This window comes from Tauraco erythrolophus, chromosome 6 (assembly GCF_009769465.1).
Source record: "Tauraco erythrolophus isolate bTauEry1 chromosome 6, bTauEry1.pri, whole genome shotgun sequence".
NCBI classification, from domain to species: Eukaryota; Metazoa; Chordata; class Aves; order Musophagiformes; family Musophagidae; genus Tauraco; species Tauraco erythrolophus.
In genome coordinates, this window is record NC_141470.1 from 24,557,880 (window position 1) to 24,579,119 (window position 21,240).

The 21,240-nt window shown below is 41.9% G+C and overlaps 1 protein-coding gene across 5 annotated transcripts in view; it reads right to left on the reverse strand.

Annotated features, from left to right (window-relative positions):
• TEAD1 (TEA domain transcription factor 1) overlaps positions 1 to 21,240 on the reverse strand; it is a 107,686-nt gene that overhangs the window by 25,396 nt on the left and 61,050 nt on the right. The window contains exons 2-9 of one of the 5 annotated variants that reach the window (XM_086612831.1): positions 18,567 to 18,631; positions 15,714 to 15,776; positions 15,563 to 15,625; positions 7,153 to 7,164; positions 5,819 to 5,953; positions 5,581 to 5,627; positions 4,604 to 4,665; positions 1,815 to 1,939 (exon numbers count right to left, since the gene is read on the reverse strand). In XM_086612831.1, the coding sequence (XP_086468957.1) occupies positions 1,815 to 1,939; positions 4,604 to 4,665; positions 5,581 to 5,627; positions 5,819 to 5,953; positions 7,153 to 7,164; positions 15,563 to 15,625; positions 15,714 to 15,776; positions 18,567 to 18,631 (572 nt within the window). Of the gene's footprint in view, positions 1 to 1,814; positions 1,940 to 4,603; positions 4,666 to 5,580; positions 5,628 to 5,818; positions 5,954 to 7,152; positions 7,165 to 15,562; positions 15,626 to 15,713; positions 15,777 to 18,566; positions 18,633 to 21,240 lie in introns of those variants that run through there. The other 4 variants (XM_086612832.1, XM_086612830.1, XM_086612833.1 and 1 more) reach the window with 4 other exon arrangements.

Here is a 21,240-nt window from a genome sequence, read left to right on the forward strand (position 1 = left end):
ATTTTTCTTAGAGGGAAAGACATAGAAGTTAGTTAGTTGCTGAACTCTTGTTCACTCTCTTTTACATAAAGCCGTGGAGATATGCAGAGGCTCTACACCATATAAGCCCACGGGTTTTGCAAATAGTTTTGCGTTACAAAAATCTATAGAAAAAGGATAATTAGGTGGTATACTAACAAAACAATAAATCAAAATATACCAAAATACTATCTCATTCATATTCAGCACAGTAATGCTGAGTGTTACATGGCCATATCCTGTTTTCCCGATAACCTCGAGGCACACACACGCATCCTGGTGTGCAGCAATCTGGATACGGCAGAGCCCATAAATCAGCAGGACACGTTACAGGGTGTCAGCGAGCCAAGGACTCCAAAAGCTGTGTATCGATAAGGCCGCCTGATGAGAAAACCTGTAGGTTGTGTTTCTGCATTAGAAATACAAACTGCCATCTGGATGAACTCAGGGCTGGGGATGCAGAAGGTGTTCCAGCTGTGGATTAGTCTGGAGAACACTAAGATGAAGCTTTAGCCTGCCAGAGCCAGGATTGCTGCGAAAGCGTGGGAATCAGGGCCATGGGAAGGCAAAGGGATTCTAGGGAAACCATGCAGTATCTAACAGTCAGGTAAGAGCTGAGATAACAATACCTGCTGCCAAACATTTCATCTCTCAAAGTTAATTCAACCTGGCAAAACGTGACATTTAGCAAACCAACACACTGCCACGTATTTAGTACATGAATAGCTGAGATATGGTGTGTTTTCACTGGGATGTTTCTCCGCCAGGAGCATTCCTCTGTTGTAAGATTTCTGGGCTACATCTCCCATCTCCATTATGCAGGGTAAACACTCCCCGGATAACAACCCTGGCCAAAGACTGTGAATGCTATGGTTTCCAGTGCTGGATTATAAAGAGCAAGTGACAGCTACTGTATTTTACCAGGAATCTGAACAAGAATGGCCCATCTATATCACCCATTCATGACAGTATTTGCTTTTCAGAAATTATCTCAGTAAAAATTCTCAAGTTCAAGCTGAAAGAAGCTCTTTTGATTTATTTGTGATGCAGCAGAAACAGTGCTAGGCTACTAGCAAATGTTCTTGGTAAACATATAATGATTAATATCAAGGCTCAAGGCTCACTGGACTAAACGAAACATTACAGCCAACTTCATAAACTACCCTTGCAGGTATAGCATGCAGACTAAAAATCCAAACCATAACAAAAACTTTCTAAATAAGGATAAAAATAAAATCCAAACCTTGGATTGGACCCTAAGACACAACTAAAGATCAAGGAAGGAAGACTGAATAATTGAACATTTAAATAGGTAACCTTAATTAAAAAAAAAAAAAAGTTATACAGTTAAATGGTACATGCCTGGGAGAATGGAACCAAAAGGGACAATCTTGATACTCGGAGGCTATCCCAAATGTCAGCTAATTAAAATCGTAAGCATAGTTTCTATTCAAGTCCTTAATTCTCTTTCTGTTAGGAAACAGATTAGGCTTTAACTGGAAGTTTAAGTACTGAATTATTGCCAAAAACACGATGCAATTTGGTACAACTGCTAAACTAGGTCAACAGTGAGACAGGCGCCATCGCAAACCACGCCTGCTTTCAGAGAGGCCTCTCACTTCTGCAAGTGGCAAAAAAGAGGGCAAGAAAGGAAAACAGTTCTGTGGTGGAAGGAATATTACACTCAGCAGAAACACCAGACATATTCCATAAGGCTTAACACTGGAAAGCAACCTCAGAGGGTGGGCAGCAATGGAGAAAAGCTGAAGATTGGCAGACACGAGGGCAACACTTACTGATTCGGGATCCCTCTGCTGTTCAAGGAAAGCTGAAAACTCCACCAGCCTGAGCTTGGTCGTACCAATCGATCGGCCCTGCCATGCAGGGACCGAGGGAGCTGGAGCTGACGTAGGCTCAAATCCTAAAATAAAGGAAACATTTGCATGAAGTTGACAATTCCTCAGTTTATATTTTCTGAATTAAATATAATCAGGAATTATGCATGTAGCCATTGGATGTTTATATTAATTTTAGCAAATAACAAATTCAGAACGAGTTGAAATTGGGAAAACACATTAAAAAATGTAGAAAAAGAGGTCCCAATCCAGCAAGCTAATAAAGGTGCAAATAAAAGATCTATTTCTGTGTTTCCTTGGGGCTGTAACTCACTGTAGAATTTTTGTTTAAATTATATACTAGGTTATAGAGATTTATAGAGTCTTCACATAGACCTACAGCTGACCCTTCCTCAGAAACTGGCAGCAAGACTCACGGGAGATATTACTGCCTTGGGAGTCAAGAGAACTGGCCTCCATTTCTGGCTCCTAAAGTGCCACGTTACAAGTAAATCACCTCTCTTTTTGCCTATTTCTTCTGCCACTCTCAATTCCCCTCTCCTATTTAGAGTGTAAGGTTTCCAAAGCAGGGACTGTCTCTTACTATGTATTTGCACATGGGGTCTTTAACTTCTTTTGGAGCTTTTAGGCAGCATTATATTACAGATAATAATAAATAATTACTGTAGAGAGCTGAATCACACCTTAAAAAGAAAAAGAAGTTTTAAAATTGATAATAAAGAGGGAATGACATGGTCTAGAGAGAGAAAGGATGTTAACCACCATCTCTGATTCACCGCAAGAGAAAGAATAAATGCTCTCTCTTGCTCCTCATTGTGGAAAATTAGATGAAAAAGAAACAAAACAGTAAAGGAAGAAGGGAAGGGCAGCAGCTCAAAGGCAAAAACTGATCTTGGGAGAGACGCAGGCACAAGGAAGGCAGAGGAGAGGCACCAAAGGTTAGGAAACAAAGATAATCCTGAACTAGGTTGAGCACCAGGGAGGGGTCACACGTAGCATGTTTCCACATCCTGTAATGGGAGTATGGTACCTGACTCCAACCCTCAAATTTAGGCAATGAAGGTGTGAGGCTTGTATGAAAGAGAGAATTACAAACACAACTGGTTAGACATGAACATTCTAATGAAGCAAAAACTCATGCATGAGTTTTGACTGATTTAGAAATACTAATAATCCTATTCTGAAAGAAAACATGGAAGAATAAAAGAAGATGATTCAAAATGTCTGCCTTAGAAAACAATGTTCTAAATTAGGAATATCAAGAAAAAGGAAATAATCAGGGATGCAGAAAGATAGCCTTAGTTTTAAGCATTAAATAGCAGAAAGTTAGAAAATCACTGTTGTCGTTTAACTCGGCTGGAAACCAAACTCCACACAGCTGCTGGCTCACCCTCCCCTGCCCCTGGGAAATGGAGAGAATTAAGGGGGAACAGGAAGGGAGACTCGTGGCTTGAGATAAGAACAATTTAATAATTGAAATAAATTAAAATTAAAAGTATTAATTATAAAAACAATAATAAAAATTATAATAACATATACAAATGAGTGATGCACAGTGCAATTGCTCACCACTCACTGACCAATGACTGGCCCAGCCCCGGCTAGCAATCCCGAAGAAGAGAGTTCCCAAAACCGCAATCCCAGAAGAGAGCGAGCCTCGAAGAAAGAGCTACCTGGCCAACCCTCATCTATATACTGAGCATGACATTGCATGATATGGAATATTCCATTGGCCAATTTGGGCCTCAATCCTAAACCTAAACTCAAATCCTAATCCAGGAGTTGTGGGTCCTTTGCTCCAGCTCTGCTCCCTCCCAGCTTGTTGTGCACCTGCACACTAGCAAAACATGGAAAGTTGAAAAAGTCCTTGATGTCTTAGCAACAACTATAAACATCAGTAGGTTATCATCATTCTTCTCCTACTAAATCCAAACCACAGCGCTATTCTAGCTACTAAGAAGAAAACTAACTCTATCCCAGTCAAAATAAGGACAATCATAAAAAACTGAGTACGAGTCAGAAAACTGCAGTTCAAATAGAGTCAGAAGCATGGAGTTATTTGGCAAGGGAGATGTAAAATTAGTTATCATCTGGAAAGAAATAATGATCTTTCCTGAAATTAGCCATGAAACCAACTTGGGAAAAGGAACAGGGAAGCAGCCATGGGAAGGGCTTGATCAACTTGAGCAATGGAAATCAGAACAAACATTAGGTACTTATCAAAGTGGTATCAGGCAGAGCAGGACCTTCAGAAGGAGAAGGGTTATCAACAACCAGACACACAGAGATGTTTTATACTTTTGGCTAAACATATATAGTTTTGGAAGAGTTTTTAGCCTCAGTTTTAAATAAATTAAGGCTTATTCTCTTTACAGACAGACGTGAGATTTAGCTATTAAAAAAGAAACATGCATCCTATTACTCAATTTTTACAAAGCGTTTTCCTACAATATGGAATGCTGACTGGAGATCACATATCACAAGTCCTTGCATATGTATTAGTGCTTCCTACCTAAAATGTAAAAACAAAACAAAACAAAAAACCCCACCCAAACCCAATGATTTTCCCTCATATATAATGACATAATAGGATGTTGGGACTGGTGTTTGGTTTGGCTAAAGGTAACAGTAGATATGGAGTACTGGCTCTGTCCATCTCAGGAATTAACACGTCACATTCAGTACACAATTCAAGTCTTTTTAAAGGAGAGTATAAATGGAAGAATTACCTGAAATGGGAGCTGTGACTGATGGCTGTATAGGATAGGCCTGCTGAACAAATGGCTTTACGCTGGAATAAAGAGTTACACAAGAATGATACACCATGCCATCCACAGTAAATTCCATTAGAGTCACATATTATAAGAAAATAGAAGGTTAATGACCTTTATCCACAAACATATCTCTTCCTTGCATAGCATATTTAACAGACAGTAAGTAAAGAGGTAAGGGGGGGGGGGATAAGAATCACACCCAACATCTTAAAGTGAGGAGCTCATCTGCGCTCAGTCACAGTAGGAAACCTGACCCGCCTGTCGCAAGTGTCACAGCAGACATGGATGGTGATTGCTTTGACTCCAAATAAATCCAGAGGACACTGAACTACAGGGGCACAAAGACTCCCATGGACCTCAAAGGAATAAAGTGGAGAGAAGCTGAAAAATAAATCTGAGAAACATGGCTCCAGAGACCACCTCAGGGCTGAAAACGTAACACGTGCCAGAGGGGTGAAGGCTTCCTTCTCCGTATGGAGGTGTCACTGCCACGGTGCCAAAGGGCAGTAACCCCACTGACCGCTAACGAGCCTCACGCAGTCATCCCCTGCTCTGCAGGAAAATACGTCCCCCTTGCCACCAGTATTGCTCATATATTTAAAAGAGGATGGAATTATTTGTTCCGGAAACTTAACTCACAGGCAAAACCTTACCAGCTGCTTCCCTGGCATGATCATTGCATCTCACCATGCAATGCAAGAAAAAGGAGAGTGCCCATTAGGCATTCAGTCTCAGCTTTGAGGCCTGAGATCCTTTTAACTTTTTGAATGTCAGTTCACATCACCGTAAAGGCTTTTCCTTTCCCTACAACTATCTTCTCCTCCTTTTTAGAAAAATTTGCAAGTGTTCGCCTCATCGATATCCTCTGGCAGCAAAGTGCACAAGCCAGCCCCATGCTGCATATAGAAGAATATTTTAATTTTCAGACTTACTCTTGCGAGGATCCAGGCTGCCCCGTTTGAATCATGCTTGGCCAAAACTGAAAAAGCAAAAACAAACAAACAGACCCACAATTGTTTTTATTGCTGAAAGAATTTGGATATTTCTGAACAAGCATGATTCCTTTTGCAAACACAAGTGAAAGCATTAATCTATTCATTCAGCCTTAGTTTTCTACTGAACGTTGTTAGAGAATACAGGGATTTTTTTGGGACTCGGCTAACAACTTACCCCAGGTGCCCCAGGAAATGTAGGACGGGGAATTCCTGGCAGGCCCAGCTTGTTGTGAATAGCAGTAGCTGAGACTATCTGAGCTGATGACATTGCTGCCATGTGCTGGAGTGCTTTGTCCTTTGCTGTCTGATCCTTTAATATGACAATTACATGGAGTCTTAAAACATTTGGCACAACAAATGATGTTAAATAACTGCAGCTACAAGCACATAACTAAAAACTTAGAAAGCCACACAGAAAATGCAAAAATAGCAAACCATGCAGGAAAAAAAAAATACAGCACGGAGGCTAACACTCAAACTACCTCAAGGCAAAACCTCCTCTCAGACATGCATGGTAGACCTGAATTCTCACAGTCTGCTCTGCCAACATGCAGGAAGCTCTGGGAGAGCAAACTACTGCCTGCTTGTTTATCTAGGCAAATTCTGCTGATTTTAAGTCAGGCTGGACTAAACACAGTTTGCTGCTAAGGCTCTGCCTGCAGGACAGGGAGCACTGAGATTTGAGCTCTATCATTTAGATCTAAGAGAAGTTTGCCTTTCGATTTACACTGTAAAGTGAGAACACAGAACTGCGACTGACTCGCAAACAATGACAGATTTTTCTTCATGCTTACAGGTTTTGAAACATTTTAGATTCTGTTTTACGACCAGCGTTTTAAAAGTTAGATCCGAAAATGTAAATAACATTCTAAACTTCCAATTGTGGTATTTTACTGATTTGCAGTGTTCCCAAAGAAAACAATCGGACATAAAATTTCTGCTGTTTTCAAGCATACAGGAACAAGTTCAGGAAAAGATGGGTTGTTACTGATTACTTGTATTAGAGCAGCACTTGGAGTCCTAGTCACTGCCAATCAAGTATGATCACAGAACAGAAAAGAAAGCCTTTTAATGCAACAGAGTTAACTAAGTGGGCATCTTAGGTCAAGTAAAATAAGTAAACAACAGACTGCTGCTATCTGGTAGAGTGGGCTCCTCATCCAGAAGTACTGTATTAATAAGTGCTAATATTTAGGTACGTGACTTAGAACGAAGGAACACAAGCAGTATTAGGCAAAGATTTTTTTTTTTTTTTTTTTTTTGCTGGTTTTATTTTACAAGCAAAGTAGCAAGCATGCTGGCAAGAGATGCATGCTCTTATATATGATACATGACTTTGCACGTATGCTCCCTCTAAAGCTTGTATGTAGTAGTACTATAGGTGAGCAGTTTCTTCCTTTGAATAGCTCCTTTAGAAACAGCACAGGCTGAAAGTACAGGAAAAGCTAGCCAAAAATTCTGCCAAGCACAGCTAAGGTACATAATACTTGGTTTAGTTAAAATACTTACCATGCTTGTTACCTGGATACAACAACAAACAGTTTATTAAAATGCTTGTGTAGAATAGCAGATTCTTAGCAAAATATGAACAAAATAGTATGAGACAAAGGAAGAGCAGTTTGCTCAACATTAAATATCAGATTTAAACAAACGCATTATTTTCACCTAGGGACTGATTCATTAAAAGGGAGAAAAAGAAAAAAAAAGGAAAAAAACCCTAACAACAAAACACTGGGGGAAATAATCCCCACCTCCCTGTGCGAAAGCTGCAGATACTGAATGAAGGGGATTGTTGCTGAGCTTGTTTCCCAGAGCTGTGCGAGGAGCCCCTGTGGGCGCCTCTGTGGGATGCAGCCCGGGAGAGCGGCAGGTGGAGCAGGGGAGTAGCTGCTCCAGCAGCGTTCCTGCTCTGCACCTCGCAGGACGGGAGCCTGAAGCGCAATGGGCGGAGGTGCTGCCCGCAGCCCCATTAACACCTGCAGACTCACCTGCGCTACCTCCAGCACAGCGGCGCTGGACGCTGCCTTCTGACCTGGCCAAGCCTCAGGATCGCCTTGCTGCAGCTGACGGTGCACCTACAGACAGCTTCTGGAGGCAGGGGGACATGCTGTCCATCAGTGCATGAACAGAACTTGGTCGTTTCTCCAACTTGTAGCTTTCCTGTATAAGTACGACCAATTCGCTGGGTAAGAGCTGGAAGTCAGCTCTGGCTCTGCTGGCTGCTGGCACTCGCCTCTGCCTGCCCCAGGGTAGGAGGGTGTGCACAGGAGGTTTGTGCACAGCCTGGCTGCCTTTGGATGGCTGCAGACGACTGGGCAAAAATGCTTTGGTGGGTGTTAAGAGGTGGCAGCGTCCTCAGATTCATGCGGCTTTCCAGAAAGCTGACCTCTCTACCCTGCACAGAAGGAAGGACCCTCCGTCATGAAAACATGAAAATAAGGAGATGTCCTTAAGCAATATGGAGATGCTAGCCCTACCAGACTTTTCTGTTCCTTTTCCCTGCTTTTTTCATTAGGTGAGCTGGCTTGGAAATGCCGCACCATCCAAGTCTCACCCACAGTCAGCTGAATCGTAACAAAACCAAACATATAGGGGATCCATATCCTGCGTGTGAACTGCATGATTCGAGAGAAACATCTGCCTCTGGGTCCTAGCAACCCCCAAAACTATGTGAGCACTCCCTTTTGTGACTATCTTGTTATTCTCCACAACTGCTGGCACTACAGCCTCCTCTCCTGCACTGCCTCCTGGCCCCAAACAGCCATGCCAGTGCCACCGTGTGAAGGTGCGGCCAGTGCCTGTGCTCCTGCCAACCTCTCGCACTGATACTGTTCTGCTGCTATAAGGGCCTTACTAGTAGGTGGATATAAACTAAAGGAGAATTTAAAAGTAAAAGCTTCTTTAGGGACATAAAAGTCCTTATCTGGGAGTTGCACGAGTCCAGGGCAAATTATGTAGCTATGACATAGTTTATCTCACCTTCCTTTAGCTGTCTAAAGTCTCCAGTCTAAGGCAGACAGCTAACCTCCTGCTATTGTTAGTGCAGTAAGCACTTACAATCTATTTTCTCATTACCAGGCATCAAAACCAACTGGAGTGCATTACTTTCTGTAATGTTATCACTGTCCAAGGACTAGAATAGGAGCCTGGACACCCAACTTCTCATGGCAACAGTTACAGCAGGTAAATCCCACCATAACAGATGAACCGAAGAAAAATTTCCAAAAATTTACACTTCCTTCAATATCTTCTGTTGACAGAAGGAGGAACATTAGACTGTCCCGTAGAGCTCTTAGCCACCATTAGCAGTGAGTCTGATGATCCTCAATTTTAGGAACAGTGACAAGGATTTTTGGAGGGAGAAAACATCTTTTGTTTCATGACATGAGAAGGGATGTGCCTTCCTTCTTGCCAATTGCTGCTTTTCACTCCAGAATGTCCTACATTTTGTGGTGGCCATTCATCTCATCCTCTTTGACTTATTACATTTTCAGGAGGATGGAGAGAAAGTAAAAATGTATAGGATGACAGCTCAGAAATACAGCCCTTGCAATAGAGCTAGTCTTGAGGAGTGTCAACAACTTCTACAATGTTTCCCAAGGTGACAAATCTGCCAGCTCCACTGGATGTCAACTGATCAGGTCAACACAGGTCAATGAGAAGTTTCACCTTTTGTAGGCTTAGGAACCTCTGCACAGTTGGAAGATCAGTTTTTCTCAAAGAAACTGTAACTTCACATTCAAACATTACAGAAATCAAGTTCAAAATTAAAATCAAATACATAAGAGGTCCTGACTTCCATTGGCAAAAAAACACCTTCAGCTCCAGGAATGTTTTGGAGAGCGGCAAGGTGGTGACCTATGCTTGTGTAATCAGGCAGACTTCATAGTCTTCAAAAACAAATGGGAAACTCACATTTTAAAGCTGTTTATTTAGATTGAAATATTACCTTGTCTGCCACTTAAAAAAACAAGTATATGTTGGGTTTTTTTAATGCTGTAACGGAGAGCGCTCATAACCAGGAGAGAATGAATCTTTCTACCTATCGCTGCAATGCAGTCGCTTCTGGGATGAAACTTGGTAACTGATTAATAACACACAATGGTATTACATCACAGTTTAGGCAGCACGAGAAGTAATATATCCAATTAAAACGGCAGGGGTAATTTAAACAGGCAGATTACAGTAATTACCCAGGTTGGAATTTGGCCAGGACAAATGGGTTAACACCCCTACTCTAAACAGGAACGTTGTGGGATTTTTAATGATGGCAAATAGTTTAGACTTTGATTTCCTATCTTGTCCAAGACAGAAAGGGTTTGGTTTTGCTCTCACTCGTGCTGCTGTATAAAGCTGGAATAAATCGTTTCGGGTCAATGAGGTTTACGCTGATGTATGTAAAATAAAAGTTTGACCCAGCGTGCGGCAGAGTTCCGTGCTGAGGCTCAGCAGAGGCTTGGGGGGACAGTATCTCCTACTGAATCATTAAATCCTGCTGGAGCTTAAGGTATTCCTTGGATAGGTCCCATCTGGCCCTGACCTGACTTGACCCTACTTAATTTATGAGCTCTGATGGGATTGCTGCTGCCCAGGAATGACACTGTAGTAAGTAACAGACTGCACTCTTAGACTGCTGTCTTCCCCTCTCCCTTTATAAAAGTCTTCTATGCTGTAGTACGGAAGTAGTAATGAATGTTACCGAGGTGGATTTAGAGTACAATCAGTGGAAATCTGGTCTGGTTCCACTAAACCCCTAAAATGTCATCACTGTACTGGAGGTCAGGATCTGCCTCATGTTTCAGCTGACTGCTTCTGGCTGCAGTTGCAAACATCTTGTTTTTGGAAGGCATAAACGCTAAGAATCTAATGCAAGGAGACTATAGAACTTTTAATGAATCAGGCCCTTGGGGTTTACTTTTCACCCATTAGTTTTGGAATGCAAAATACATAGTTAAATTAGATAATAATAATTTCCCAGTATCATCCAATTATACATATTAATATCTATAAAAGCCCCACATGAAACAAGAGTTCTACATGACAAGCACAAAAGGATTTGTGCTTGACTTTCTTATAATCCAACACAAACAGAAGAATAATTCAATCAATCAGTTCAAATGAGTTCTACAGCAAAAAATAAAACCTGTTATCCTAGAATGATAAATGGGGCTTTGAATATCATGTTATCTACGACTTTGGAAAAAAAAAGCCTAAGACAGTATGAGGAAAAGTAAGCACAACAGAACACAGTATTAATTCAAGAAGCCCTAAAACCTACACCAATATTTAAAATACAAAACTTTTCTTGTAAGGAAAAAAAAATGACATAAGAGAAGAAACAACAGTTTGCTCACAAAATGGATATTACAGTAACACTAACATAAAATAGATTCCTAATAAGCAATTTTGCAGATGTTATTTCTGCTCAGATCTCGTATTGATTCAAATAACCTTTGCAATAATTAGCTGTAGCTCAAAAAAGATAAACAAATCATGAAAATATACAATTGTTCTGGACAAAAGATAGAGAGCACTTCAGTGTTTCTAGCCCTGATCTCCAATTTGCTTATTATTAGAGAAGATAGGAGTAAATACAAAAGCTGGCTATTTCAGCCAGGCAATAGCTAATGCCAAGAAGAGAATGCGCATTCAAAGCTGTCCCAACTTGCTGCCTAATGAGTAGCAATTAATCCATCTTATTGTATTTCAAAATGCTGAAGACTCCATTCACATCAAAGGGAATTTTTCAAGGCTTTTATCATTGTTCATTTAAAAAGTATAGAGCTATCTTTAGCATTTTATAATTGACAACAATATTTTCTTTTTATCCCTCAATGTGGAATGTAGAATAATGGATTTTAAAACATGTATATGTGTAAACTGTAGGCATTTTAATGTTTCTTTTTGTCTCTGTCTAATTAATCTTGCACTATGAAAAAATATCTGAAATGAAAGTCTAAGACAGATGTATATCCTGCTGTGAGGACCTTTACTCTCTATTTATGCACAACTTCCAATAGATCTTTTCTTGTAAATGGACAGAGGTGATTTGGCTCCCTGGCAGTGCAAAGGTGGGAAATGCTGCAACCTAACACTATAGACTGGTGTATTTGACACGGAAATACAATATCAGAGTTCAAAAATTCTTCTTCTCCTCCTCCAGTCTCTGCATGAGAGGAAGTGTCATGAAGGGGAGCCGCCTTTCAGACCTGTCTCCAAGGACAGCTTTATCTCAGCCTCTCTTTCCATTTTCATTAGGTGAAATTTCTCTAACTTCAGGAAGATTTTAATAACCTCAGAAAATTAAGATTAAAATCTCCAAAACAGGAGTATTTTCCTGCTGTAAAAAGAAATAAAAAGTACAACACCCCTGGAAGGGCTGATGGGACATTCTCTACTGGTGGTCTTAAAATGCAGCGATAGCATTTACGGGTGAAACTTCTCTTTCTTGCAGGCTAAGGATCCATCTGTCCAGAGCGACTGTAGGCACTTATCATCAAAGAACAGGGACTTTGCTGGACCAAGCAGACTTTATGGCATGCTGGTGAGATTTCCATCTATTAGGTAAGCTTTAGTAATATTCTATCCAATGCCATGGGTGCAGATAGCTCTGAAATCCTTCCATCCATTTGGATTTTCACAGAAGATAAACACAGGAAGATCTGCTCGAGTCCTCTTCTTGCCATAAGCAGGATTCAGATCAAGTCGAGGCAGAAAGATCTCTTGGTATAAAATAAACTCAGCAGGTACTTGGGGAACAAGAGTTATTTGTTATACCCTTCGTCAAAGGAAGAGACGAGGAACTGAGGTCAACAGGACAGATCGGCCACATCCTGAGAGATCGATAAGAAATGGTATTATGAAGAAAACCGCTAGCAACAGATGTCAGCTTGGGGACAAGATCCTTCGTGCCGTGCCCCTGCAATGCTCAAGTGCCTGCCGGTGATTATTTCAGCTAAAGCCACGCTGGCACACAGGGAATGACCAGTTTCTCTGCAATACCCTGCCCCTGTATGCATGGGAGGTGCACAGAGGGGATGTCTGGTGGCAAGAAGAAGAAACATGGGAGATGGAGATGGCCTCGGGTCAGAGCTGACTGAACTCGTAGCTATGAACTGGCATGAAGGATCTCCGCATTAATCCCCACAGTGCTTCCTCTTCATGCTGTAGGAAGGAAACGACATCAGATGCATGTGTTATTTTAAGTAGTAACTGCTCCTCTGGATGCCACCAATCACAGGCTTTACAGAGCAATTGCAAGCGCCAGCTCACTGTTAAAAGGGCAAGATTGGCGCGGGTCAGAAGCAGTGCTTCCCTTGGCTGTCTTCTTCTTGGATCACCCCTTCACCGGTAAACAGGGGCAGCACTCGCTCCAAGGAGAACAAGAGCCCACCATCTTCCTGAGGAGGTTAATGGGGCAGTCCAGGCTGCTGCCAAAGTGGTCCCCATTGAAACAATGGGCACTCATAGATGCCAAAAGATATTCATTTTGTCTTTCACATCAGCGATGTCCTTCTCAGGCAATTTTCAAAGGACACTGGACCATACAGATTGTTCAATACAGGAATAATAAGGAAAACGGGCAGTAGCTATGGGCAGTAGCACTAACAAAATATCTGGAGCAGCAAGGTTCCTTCTCAGGTCCAAAACCAGCGGCTTCTTCCATTTCTAGGGAGTAATTGCTGCAGCTTCTTGGCAGAAAAAGTGAGGGCTCTCTTTCTCATAGAGGCAGACTCCTTACAGCACCTTCTTGCATCAACATTTCATCCCTTCCGTGCGGGGAGAAAAAGGTCTGTGGGAGGTTGCAACTTCTCCAGAAGAGGCCTGTGTGCCTTGGCACCTCGCTCTCTGAGACCAAGAACAGCAAGAAGAAGAGGAGGGAGAAGGGGAAAGCCTGGCTTCTCTGCCCTCTCTGGGCACTCTTCCAGCTGGGGGCTGTGGAGGAGTCACCAGGGCTGTGCCGGGGCTCCTGGGGGAGCTAAATCCTGGAGGCAGCATGAGTACCCAGAAGCAGGGGCAGGAGGAGCAGCTCAGGACCCACTGGAGGCATGGAGGTGGCAGACTCTTCTTAAAGCAATCAATTCCTTCCACCAAAACAGTAGCTCCCCCACTTTCTACTCAGCTCTGAGGGAGCTGCAGCTCACTGACGGGTGGGAAGGGGCAGCCAGGTCTGAAGCCCTAACAGATCTTTCCTTCTTCAGGCGACTCCTTAAAATGAAAAATCCCTCTGGATCTCTATTTACTGCAAATGGCATCTAGGCTAGAGGTCTCAAATATTATTAGGGTTTAGCTAGCTTCTTTATTCTTTAGAAAGCTTCAATTAAAATCAGACAGCAGGTGCAGTACTTAAAAATATTTTTTGCTTTATGAGTGTCTTCATATTTTAAGCTATTTTGGGCATTTAGAAAGGGAAGTATTTCAGAACAGTAAATGCAATATTTTTGCTAGGCTCCTAGGTCTGTAATTTGGTATCTAAGTGGGCGTCCTGATTTTTGTAATCTTGAGCACTCACCAGTCCTATAAAACTCCCTGAGAGCTGCTGGTGCTGACCACCTCTGAAAGTAAGGCTACCTATTTACATACTTAATTTTAGGCATCAAGGATTGACAATTTAAGCTTAAAATGCTACATATCTCTGTATTATTGCACCCTCGGTTAAAAAGCAGTACGTTTAAGTTGTCTTAGTCGTTCTTTACGAACCCCAACTGCTCAGCCAGTGCAGCTAAAAAGCCAGCCACCAACAGCCATACAAGCTTGCCAGCATGCTGCCCACTGCGGATGAAAAACCCAGTGCTTCTGTCAAGGAGGCCTGTTACAAAGCCAGGCTGTTATTTGGATGCTGCAGTTCTAGGATCGTGGTAAGCATCCGCAGTGCTCACCGCTTAGTATGGTGAAATTACTTTCTGAAGCATTTTGCTTTTCAGCTAAAACAAAAACATGATTTGTTCTCATCTGAGGGAAAAATAATAAAAAAGAAAAATCGACAGAAAAAAGTAGGGAAGTGAAAGATTTACAATTTCCTTTGCTTTTTATTAAAAAGAAAAAAAATCAACAGCAAAAACTGCAAAACCTCCTCTTCCACTTTTAAATAATGTGAAAACAAAACAAAAAGGGTCCCAAGATCCCTGCTGGAAAACTTGGAAAAACAAGCAATCCAAGAAACCCCTATTAAGCATTTACAAGAGTTTCTTTTTAGCCTTATAATCTATTTTATGGAAACCAGGGAAAACGGGGACATGTACAATTCATCACGTCAGATTAAGCAAACATACTTAATATTCCCTGAACGGGACTCTGACTGAGGCTCTCCAAAGATCAAATGTCAATATTTTACTTAAAAAAAAAAATATTTCAGGGAATCTTGTAAATAGTCCATAACTTGAGGTGATACTAGATTGTACTCTAGAAACACCTTATGGTTAGAGTAATCTCGATAAGCTGTGCTCTCTGGCACTTGGAATAAATGATCTATTTTAAGTATTCTTGATAGCATTTCAAAAGCACAGATGAAAAACATTTGGGAATGGAAAACAATTACCCCAATTACCCCTCCGGAAAAAGCAAAAAAGAAAAAGCATCTACATAACTGCATAAAAACCCTGTGTATTTATATACACTCCTAGCGCTCAATTGTTAAAAAAAATAAAATAAAAAATAGACTAACGGGTTAAAAATCAGGTTTAGGTGCTGAGCTGTTACGAAGAGTAGTTCACTTTGCATTTGGACAGTGTTAAAACAACGTTTTTAATGTGGATGCTAGTGCAGAAACCGGAGATTAAACACAAAGAGACGCAGACAGCTCCCACATGCAGGAAAACGAGGTTACAGGCACGGCAGCACCAGGCGCTCGCCCATCACCGCGGGGAGGAGGAAGAGACAGGCATAGCAACCACAAGCCCAAAAGCAGAAAAGCGCATACCTTCAGCTTGGAATGAAAATCACGAGATTTCCTTCTGGCAAGAACCTGAATGTGACTAGACACCTGCAGGGTAGGGGAAGGGAGGAAACAAAGGAAAAGCCTGTAACCATGGAGATGAAAAGCCCCCTACAACTGGGCAAGCCAAACGTACCTTAATGGCGGCTTGAATTTCTCGAACTTTCTTTCTTGCTAAGACCTGTATGTGACTAGACACCTACATTGTTCAGGTTTATGGGGAAAAAAAAAAAAAACAACAAACAAAAGAAAAACAAAAAGCAAATCAAATTTAAAAGGTCTATTTTTTTTCTTTTAGAAAAAAATAACTTTTCTGAGGGGAGGAAGTTATTTGCATCTTCAGTAAGATCTGCTGTTAAAGATACCACATTCCCAGCCAGATACCAAGCTCTTAGCACCGAGGCTTAACAATACAGGTCATCACTGCAGTGACTTGATTAAGGGAAAAAAAAGGAAAAAAAAAAAAGTAACCCACCGGGTTGTGCATTCAGTTACAAGACGGAAGACACAGTTCGCAGTTGGACGCAGCCCACGTGCTTTGGTACGGATCCCATCTGTGGCCCGGCCCTGCGCTCTTGCACACAGAGCCGACATGATTTCTACCCCATCTGCCAGCGATGCAGATGCCCACTCTGACCATTTGCCACTAGGCTCGAGACATAACTTGGCACTGAGAGGTTTTATCCATTATTTACTGTGTTCTGCAGCTCCAATCAGGAGCCTCAGGCTGTGTTTTGACCTTGCTGAAGTACTCTAAATTCTGGAACAAATAATAAAATACTGCCACAACATAGGTCCCTGAACCTGTGCTGGCTTCCTCCGTAGTCTTAGCATCGAGTCTGCCCACAAAACACTCGTGTAAGTGGGGACCAGTAACTTGACATCAGCTTGAGTGATGTCAAGGTTTGGCCCATCATTATTACATTTTGGTAAGAAATTTGTGTAAACCCAGTCCTGCTACTAGACCAGTTACTGGTCAGAAGTCGTTGCCTGTGAAGTGAAGGATCTGGGCCCAGGTTCACATTCCTGTTTACTCAGGCACATACTGAAATCCACGGTATTGATGATGAGGGTTTAATGATACTGCCCATCATCGCTCAGTAGTGCTCAGCATCCTGCAGCCCTCTGCGTGAAGATTTAAAGCCTGCAGTGATGGCAAAAAGCGCTGCAGAGAAATCTCTTATTCTTATTCGACCCAGGGTATACCATATCAGGTGTTGTGCATTTTTCCTAAGTTAGTTACAATTCCTGTCTGAGAAAAAACAAAGCAAAAGAAACAGAGAAGCAAAGCTTGATTTCCTTCCTCTGTAAGACTATTCCATGACAACAGTACCAAAAAGCCTGTGTTTTCAGTAGGGAAGCAAATAGTAATACATAAATGAGCACAGCCCCTGAAGGCCACCTACAGAGACTTCTTCAGGAAGCAGCTCAGGAACCGGTTTGCAGTAATTCAGTTATATTATTGCTTACTAAGCAATTCTGTAGTCAAAGACATAGACCAAGTTTTCACATGTATCCATTTGTTTTGCTTTCAGTGGGATATTATGGCATTAAAGGTCATAGAAGAAGCACAATAATAACATCTATTTGCTCAGTTGAAGCTCAAAAGTTACAACAATCAAACTTCTCTAAACACTTGGTCTAAAGTGATTTATGAGTTGCTTTAGAGGGATGTGCAACCACAGAGGCAGAACATCACCATATGTCAGCCATCACAGCCATTATGGTTTCACCACAGCTCTACCAGCACACGCTGGCCAAGGATATAGCTCCAAGGTCTGCATTTTGACTCCTGATGCAATTTTAAGATCCCAGTGTAACCCTTGACTACCGGAGCTTGCATGGGCATAGCAGGGCAGAACTTGGGACTTTGTCTTTTGTTTCAGATTTCTTTGCCGATCTTTTGTTTGTTCCTTCTCCATGTGCTGCAGTTTCTCTCCTTTCTTATGGCCTTTTTCATCCCTTGTACGTATGTTTTCTTCCTGACTGACAAAGGACACCACCCAGGGCAAAATATCACCCAGTTCAAAGTGCTTTACATCCGAGCACTGGCAGCAGGCCATCTTTGTGTGTGCTGACTCAGTGTCACCTTTCGCTGTACTATAAAACTTGCGTAGCATGCACGTGTACGAGCCTCTGCCTTCCCCTTTGTCATGCACACGGATGGGGAGAAGGGGAGTCTTGCACTTGACGTTAGAGAAAGTGAGGGGACTCTGCGATTTGCAAAGCCTTTTGAAACAGTGCAAGGGTTTAGTAACCACCGCATACGCTACACAGAGTGTGTGCCTTCCGTGAGGCTGCTGATCACCACGGATATTGTAAATTAAAGGATTTAGTCATATGCGATAAGTTAATGGTTATGTGATAATCATCTGAAAAAGACTTAACACTGGTTAGAGGTTTATTCTGACTCTGATGAATGAAATCTTACCATGGTCACAGACCAGGAGCCTGAAGGCTCTTAGGGGAATATTTTTATTATTTTTTCATCCTGTAGCAAGAACTGCCCGTGAGCTGAGAGAATGATTAGGATCAGTCCTGCTAGACAGCTTTTATTTATTTACTTACTTCTCATACGCAAGTATCATAAGCTCTATTATATAGGCAATTTGGCTGGACTTTCAGAAGTTCCATTATTCACTATCTCATAATAATAAGTATATTCTGTAATTGTCCTTATAGAGAAATAAGGCACAATGTTTTATGCTTCTGCTTCAACATTTGAATTTTCTTTTTCCCAAATGCAGGGGATAATAGCTTCATGTACACAGAGGTTAATAAAAAATGCATCCTCAAACCACCACTGAAATGATGCACAACATAAAAAAACCCCAGAGTTTTAAGTATTTTCTAAACAATGTGTCTTTAATCTGAACAGTGAAGTCAATACGTCATCTCATCAGAGCTGAAGCACAGACAGCCACCGCAGCCAAAAATGCCATGTTTTGTCATTCGCTGACATGCATACTTCCCCACTGGGTTATTTTACCTGCTTCCTGGTCCGTGTCTTCCCTGTTCTAAGTTTGATGTATCTGGCTATCAATTCATTCCTACCTGAAACAAAGAAGAATTCACGATAAGGGACAAGCAGCATCACATTCATAAACACCATCAAAATACCACATTTAAACATATGAGTTCCATGCATATGAGGCTTATGTTTTCATACACCTACTCTACTTTTCCTTTGCAAACTATTTATCAGTATTTCTCATCAGTATTTCTCTTCCCTCTCCTTAACAGACATTTCACGTGCCACATGAACCATGTGCAGAGAACTACAGGCTCAGTGTTTTCCCACTGAAGTCCTGCAGCAGTTCGCAGGCAGAGAGGCACTTCCTTGGCCAGTGGTGATGCCCAGGACTACCTCTTGCTGGAGAAACCCCCATGCCAGGGACTAACATGAGGTCTGGACTACTCTGGTTTTGCTTCTGATGGTGTCAGGTGGTGTTTGCCCCTCCGGCCCACCTGGACCCCTGCTGGGATGAGCAGCTGCTCTTGAGGAGGTCATGTGCCACCCAAGCCGAAGTGCCAATCACTCAGATGCTGCCGTTTCGCATCAGCTTTTCTCCATGTTTTAATTTTACAAGGAGGATAGCAAAATCTGCCCTTCTGCCAGGAAGCACTCTGCCTCCTCCACTGACTGAAATCGCTGTGCCAGTTCAGAAGGTTACCAATCACACCCTTAACTCTACGCACAAGAGTGGTCACCCTGCGGTGCCTACGTTCCTGCTGCAGTGGGGCCGATCAACACGGTGGTTTGTTATTTAGAGCTCTATTTCTCTTGGAAATGCAGAGTATTTCAAAGTTTCTAAAATGGCTATTTAATTCTTCTTCAGTCACACATTATGCTACCTAATACAAACTTAACATTTTCTTTCCAAATAATTTCCTTCCTAAATATTGCTGACATGGAAGATAACACAGTTTTATGTGGTGCGCTGTTTATTTTCACTGCATATTATGTTACTTCTCCATGAGTTGTAATAACTTCAATATACTTGTTCAACAAGTCCTAAGTTATGGAGTTATTTGCATTCAGCACAGGGGATAAGCAGCCCATGTGCAGAAAATGAGAAAACTGATTGAGCAGCAAGCTGAAAAGGAGGAGGTTAAGAAAATAACTTGTCACCCACCAAGTTATTTTAAAGTGGATGAGTACATAGCTGGGGAGTGCAGAAAGTTATTATATCAGCCACGGACTCAAACACCTTCAGTTTGATGTTGTGGGAAAGAGACAGGGACGTCTTGAAGTAGCCTGCCTGTGTCTGAAGGGCGTTTTGTTGACTGGAAGACTGAACACAATTAGTCAAACTGGACTTTCGTTTTCTTTTTTTCCTTCTCTCCCTCTGAGCCTTATTTTACACTCTTTGTATTGAGTGTCTCATGGCTCCTGTCACTTCCATGGTTTGCTTGCTAAATGGATGCTAGGATATGAAATACCAACACGCTTCAGAGTAGAGGTTGTTTTCTCTGATTGCCTTTTTGTTTTGTTCTGGACTGCGTGCCGGGTTTCCCACATCCCACTGTAATGGCGATGTGAGGTTCATAGCTCCTCAGCAAGCCTTTTCAGGACAAAATTCAAGACGTAAATTTTGTGTGAGCAAACAGTTACACAATCGTTTCTACACACAAATGAGGGACTTCCATGTGCTAACAGAGGAGCAGCAAGTTACCTGATTTCACGCAAAGACTTTGTCTTTTGGCTGGGCAGCATTTCTGCAGCCTGTTGTGCCCTCAAGGTACTTGCCATTTTCAGTGAACAAGAGCCTTTGTGTTCAGGGGTGAAACCAGGGACTACTCAATCTCTCTATCTCTCTATTCTCATGTTCTTTCTCATCATGCAAACAGTTAACTTCAAATATGGAGAATGAGATTTCATAACAGTGGCTGTCCCACTATGTCCTCGCGCTATATGAGCAGCTACCCCACAGTGACAGGACTGCAAATTCACTTGCAGGTGTTGGGCACAAGCAAAAATGGAGCTGCTGTACTCTTCATTAACATTAGATGGAAAAGTTCTACAGTGGAAAAATAGCATACAGCTTGGGAAAAGCTCTCTGACAGAGAGGTTGAGAGCCTGAGGCCACAGCAACAAGAAAGGAAAGGAAAACGTATACAATGATGGCACATCATATTAAATGTGCTTTGGACAAGAGTTTTCCAAAACCTTCTTGCTTGGTACTTTTCATGTCTCTGCAGTGTCCCTTTAATGACTACTAGGCTAGCAGACAGTAAAGAGGTGCACAAAAGTTAAAAAAAACCCAGGAAGATGCATTTTACTACCTGCAAATGAGGAGCCCAAAGGGCAAGTAGCCTGCAAAAGCAGCCCTCTGCGATCAGTGAGATTCAGAGATCACCATATTCCTGCAATCACCAGTATGACAGGTGCTATGAACATTTTCATATTTCTAAATGCGCATTTTGATTTAATTGGGGAAGGTCCCCCCTACGGAAAGTACCTTCTTTGCATATCTCTACATTAAGCACTCAGAATAGCTTCTTGGTGCAAAAGGAGTTGTCAGATTGTCCTTATCAGTAGCTGGTGACTCTGCAAGGTCAATGATTCTATAGGTGATGTAAAGGATGCATTGCCATCATCAGTGTCTGCACTGAAGATTTCAGATACCTGGTCAAAGCACACATCCCCTCCAGTCATCCCT